Genomic DNA, 5,871 nt, shown 5'->3' with positions numbered 1-5,871 from the left:
CCGCTCGCCAATGCAAAGACTTAGGGGACGACTCTGTATCCGACTTTGGGAAGGAAAACGTGCCCCCGATGTCCCCCGCGTGGAGTTTCTGCAGGACCAAGTCCGTTTCAAACAGCTGTTTGCGCAGACACTGTGGGGTCGTCTGTGACTCCCCCTCCGCGCTCCCACAGTCGTCTGCCCGGAATGAGGAGCCCGCGCTTCCTTCCTTCTCTTTACAGCATCCTTTGGCGCACGTTTGCTTTTTTTTTTTCCCCCTTGGTTTGGGGCATTGAGAGAAACTGGAAATGCAGATTCAAAAACAGGCGTTCTCTCGCCGCGCTCAGGGCGCTGCGCTCCCAGGCATCCGTGAACTGTTTGTGTTGTGCTGTAGCTACACTCGCTGGCTGGAAACGGCCTTCGTTGCCAGCTCCCAGCTCCGGTTCGCCTGTGTGGTGGACATTCTGTGTGTAGTAAAGGTATGGAAAGATAGGCCCAGGGGAGGAGCCTTTTCCCGATGAGTTCGTGGGGAGCAAAAATTCCCTGTTTTAGAATTGCCTGTCCTCTCTCCGGCCTTTCTTTCCCCCCAAATAAACTCGGGCCGTGGGCTTCTCTGCCTCTTCTCGCCAAGTTTGGCATGTTCCGCCCCCGTTTGTCATCCGAAGGGTATGGGCCAGCCCTTCCTGCGCCCACCTCATCTGTGACACATGTCAGCAATCCAGCGGGAAGGCTCTCTGGTGTGGGCTTTCCTTTTGATGATGGTTGACCGTCCTAGGGGGTGAGTGGCCAGCTGAGCAACAAGCCCCACTAACCCCTCTCTCAGGAAAGCTCCGAGCTCTGAACTCTGACTTTCAGGAGCCTGTTTTCCCACTAAATATGCCGAAATGAAGCATACATACTCTCTTTTCTTCCCTCTCGCCCACTCCCTTCAAGGGAATAGAGCTTTGACTATGTTTCTGACACCAGCAGCAAAGTAATGTGGCTGTCTAGGCGGGAGCGTTTAGAAAGGGGCCAGAGGGCTTCTTTGGAGACCCCATGAGCATGCTCGCCCTAAGACTTTTTGCTTGCTGATCAGCTAACGGCTAAGGCCATGGTTGCAGAGTCCCCTTATTAAAAATTCACGTGGTAAAAAAGATACAGCCTCCCCAAGAGCGCCTATCACTCAGACACACCTGTGCTGGGTCCTGATTAGCACTTGGGGACTTCAAGAGAAGTTCTCTTCCAGCCGGGCCATGGCAGCTCTCCATTTTACTCAGAGCGGGGCATCTTCAGCCGGAGCAGCCACCCTCCCTGCTGCTGCGGTCCCCAGCCTGGGGATGAGACGTTAAATACAAGCCTGTCTGTCTGCCCAGGGGAGATTGATGGATACTTGACATTTTCCAGACAGAGCGAGATTATTTATTTCTATTGCCCCTCCTGGCAATCAGCGGCCGTGATCAACAGCCAGTGTCTTTAGGACACCTGTGTTTTCCCTGCAGACTTAGAGCGGGTATGTTTGCATCTTGACTGTAGATAGCACCACAGGAAATTAAATGTTCTTTGTGTGTCCTCCTGTTCTAATGTCCCCTGAGACGGTGGAAAGGGTTAGAATGTCTGTCTGCACTGTCTTTCCCCCACCTCTGTCTGACATGTGAAGTCCGGGCCAGGGAGGAAGCCCTATTGTCGCCAGTTGTAAAAGCCTTAGCATCTTGGCTAATCATTACTGGACAGTGTATTCATTGGAAGCCGTTGGGGGGGCCTAAGATTCTTGTATGTTACCGTGGGGAAAAATTAGCCAGACAACATACCAGGAACAATGTTGTAAGTTTTCTTTTGTTCTTTCAGCTTTTTCAGATGGCATTCTTTCTCAGGATGGGGCAGTGGTTGGAATCACGCCAATGCATCACTAACTTATTTATTACTTTGACAAGCTCTTATCTGATACTTTCCCATGTAACTAGTAATACTCAAAAAGACATGCAGCCCTGACCCGTTTGGCTCAGTGGATAGAGTGTCGGCCTGCAGACTGAAGGGTCCCGGGTTCGATTCCAGTCAGGGGCATGTGCCTTGGTTGTGGGCACATCCCCAGTGGCGGGTGTGCAGGAGGCGGCTGATCGATGTTTTTCTCTCATCAATGTTTCTAACTCTCTATCCCTCTCCTTTCCTCTCTGTAAAAAAATCAATAAAGTAAAAATAAAAAAGACATGTATTCTTTGGAGCTTTGGTATTGGAAGATAGTGCTGTTGCATAATTTCCGGGTAGATAGTCTTTCTCACTCTATTAGTATATTTACATTTGCTATGTGAGGTTTAATGGCACATCTGTGCATATATTTACTCAGCACTGGATGAATTATTGCTTTCTAGGATAGAGACTTTTTTTAATCTTATCATCATTCTTAGCAGGGATAATCTATAAACAAGTCAGCATATCTGGGATTGAAGGGTTAGCCACTCTTCTATACATAATTAGTGAATTGGAGGATTAGAACTCTTCCATACATGAGATATATCATGTACAGAAGTATTTTAAAATATGTAAGGATAAACTGCCAAGATTACCTGTGCAGTCTTGAAAAAAGAAGAGTTCAAATATAACTATAAACTGTAATTGACAATGAGTCATTTGCTTTAGGGGTGCCAACTATGAAAACAGCCTGGTTATGCCCCTAATGATAATTATGAAAACTCCTTTTAAAAGCCAGTTGCATCTCAAGTGAGCTGTAAGTTGGCTTGGATAAATATTTTCAGTTTTGCTTTCTAAAATATTATCCAATGATGATGACTACACAACACTGCGAGTGTACTTAATGTAAAAATGGTTAAAAAGAGTCATCCAGTTAACAGTTGGAAATGCTATTTTCTAGCCATATGTAATTTTCAGAATCTAAATATTCAAACATTTCAGAAAAACATCCATTCTTTTTTTTTTTTAATATATTTTATTGAGTTTTTTACAGAGAGGAAAGGAGAGAGATAGAGAGTTAGAAACATCGATGAGAGAGAAACATCAACCAGCTGCCTCCTGCACACTCCCCACTGGGGATGTGCCCGCAACCAAGGTACATGCCCTTGACCGGAATCGAACCTGGGACCTCTCAGTCCGCAGGCCGACACTCTATCCACTGAGCCAAACCGGTTTCGGCAGAAAAACATCCATTCTTGATGGAGATAATTTAATATACAATCACTGAGTATTAAAAAAAAAAAAGACAAATCTCTGAAACCTAGTAACTAAGAAAGCAGAGAATGGAAATATTAAAGGTTTCTAGCAGCTTGAGCATTTTATCTATAAACCCAGTACATATTTTAAAGCAAATGTAATGCCTGGGGAAGTAAAGAGAAATCATATGTACATATGAAACCAGTTGATAATAATAGTTAATTATATATAGGCATCTTGGTAAGGACTGTCCATATATTAGTTCATATATTCTTATACAAGCCAGTGAAATGGTATATCCTTATAGAAGAGGATGTTGAAACGGAGGGTAAATAACCTGCCTCACCCTAGTTTGCACATCTAAGGATCTCAGGAAAAGCAACCTATTTCTGGAATTTCCACTCTTATTTCCAAGGCAAACCTGCTTTAAAAACAATTTTTTAAAGATTTTAAAATTGAATGGTGATAAGCTAGAGAGAGAGGAAGAGGGAGGAAGAGAGGGAAAGAAAACATTTTATATATATATCTCACACAAAGAGAAATATCGATGTGAGAGGGAGCCTGCAACCCAGGCATGTGCTCTGACCAAGAATCAAACTGACAACCTTTCAGTGCATGGGATGATGCCCAACCAACTGAACCACACAGGCCAGACGACAGTCCTGCCTCTTGTATGTGGTTCTGAGTAAAAAGTTTAACAATATTTGAAGTAGTGATATCAGACAGTTTACTCCTGTGTAACGCAGCATTGCTTGACCAATGTGTTAGTAAGTGTGAGCTGTGACAGTGATGCTGTACGAGGACAATTACACTCAGAAGTCCAGTCTGAAAAGCCTTCCCTTTGGCCCTTTATGCCCTGGAGGAAACAGTCCCCCTTTCATACACCCACATAGTCAGGTGCTCACTCTGTATCCTGCCCGGGCTCCCTTCTTCCACGTTCCCACTTACCTGTCCTTATATCTGAAGAAATGTAGTTGTTTTGACCCCTGTTTTCACATCAGGTCCATAACCCAACCCCAAAACAAACAGGTAAAGATCGGTAAAAATACAAGCCACTAAAATTAGTCAGTGACTGTGGATAAGGGGTCAACGTGTGGCAGGTGTGACACGGCAGCATTTCCCTGTGTGTTTGTGTCTTTGCTAATAGTTTGCGGAAGAAGCAGAAGAGACAGGGGAGAGGTTCTGGTGGCTTCCAGAGAGTGGCTTAACTGGAATCCAAAGTGATAGCATCGGAAGCGATAGTAGAGGTCATGTAATGTATCCCAGCCTCCTAATTTTACAAATGAGAAACTAAAGTCTAGTGAGGTGAAGTGACTTGTCTAAAACGGTAAGCAGCAAAGCTTGATTCAGAGCTGGAACCTCTCATCTGCGTGTCTAGTGTTTGCTCTATTTTCTGGGAAGCCATGTCACAAGTGGAGCAGGAACGAGGTGGCTCTGACTTCCAGGGGTGTGAGTTCAGCCATTATTTTATCCTCTGCAAATCCCTGCCTATTATGTGCAAGGTGATCGGTAGAGGACATATCCACACTGGGGAAAGGCAGGTCACTAATGCCTCACGCTTGTCTTGTGCGTAATTTCCCTAGGGGTTGGGTATCCATTGTCCCAGGACACTGAGCCAGGCAATGAACAAGTAGTTTATTCATAAAGTGAGCAATACTGGCTGAACCTATAGTGGGTGCTCAGCAAATGTGTTTTATTGATGAACAGAAGTTTTCCAAGTTGGATTTATTGCTGCTGTTTTGGCAACATTTCCAGGTAGTAAAATTTGGTTCACATTTTAGAAAAGTATTAGTCCCTTTTTTATTGCTCTCTGGGATGTATTGCCCCTCATTATTTTCATATCCAGTTACTCGAGGAGGGCTGGCACAGGCCTCTGACGGGAATAGCTTGGATTGGAATGTTTTCCTATACTGACTTTAAACTTGTCTTATCTCTGTAGGTTTGGAAGATGACACACAACGCAGCTGCCTTTGTCCCTGGTGGCAGACCAGTGCGTGAAAAAGCATGACACAAGTTTGAGGTTTGTGTCTGCGTCCTCAAGGTCAAGAAATTATCTCCTTGGAAGGCAACAATACTATGCATGTTATGAATTGTGTCTCCTTGGTCAGTGATAAAGAAAATGGGACTATCGCCACAGCAGCTGGATTCATGATTGAGGAAACACCGCCCCCACCTCCTCCTCCTCCGCCGCCCCCTCCACCTCCACCATGTCCATATTCAGAGGAAGTGTTTGCTCCCTCTCTTCCCCCTCCCCCACCACATGGACTCCCCGGGGGCCCTCCGGTCCCTCCTCCCCCTCCAGAACTGCCCCCAGCATCTCACTTGAATGGCTACAGCCACCTCGGTAAGAAAAAGCGGATGAGAAGCTTCTTTTGGAAAACCATTCCGGAGGAGCAAGTGCGAGGCAAAACCAACATCTGGACCTTGGCATCCAGGCAGCAGCATCAATACCAAATAGACACGAAGACCATCGAGGAGCTCTTCGGGCAGCAGGAAGATGCCACCAAGCCTTCCCTTTCCAGGAGAGGAGGATCTTTAAATTCGTCCTTCAAGGAAGCGAGAGAGGAGGTAAGAAGGGGCCGTTGTTTTGAGTTTGGGGGTGTACATACGTTTGAAAACTTACTAGAATCACTAAGAAATAACATAAGGCCCAGCCGGCGTGGCTCGGTGGTTGAGCATCAACCTATGAACCAGGAGGTCATGGCTCGATTCCTGGTCAGGGCACATGCCCGGGTTGTGGGCTCGATCCCCGGT

General features: G+C 45.8%; 1 protein-coding gene across 1 annotated transcript in view; it reads left to right on the top strand.

The window, feature by feature from the left end:
- Window positions 1–4,245: 4,245 nt before the first annotated feature.
- The window catches only part of FHDC1 (FH2 domain containing 1), a 31,557-nt gene continuing 29,931 nt past the window's right edge, over window positions 4,246–5,871 (top strand). Inside the window, 2 exon segments of the mRNA XM_015568042.1 lie at window positions 4,246–4,444; window positions 5,057–5,685. Coding sequence (XP_015423528.1) covers window positions 5,194–5,685 — 492 coding nt within the window. The 5' untranslated portion in view covers window positions 4,246–4,444; window positions 5,057–5,193.

Source organism: Myotis davidii, unplaced genomic scaffold (genome assembly GCF_000327345.1).
Source record: "Myotis davidii unplaced genomic scaffold, ASM32734v1 scaffold323, whole genome shotgun sequence".
NCBI classification, from domain to species: Eukaryota; Metazoa; Chordata; class Mammalia; order Chiroptera; family Vespertilionidae; genus Myotis; species Myotis davidii.
This window is presented reverse-complemented; position numbering and strand designations above follow the sequence as displayed.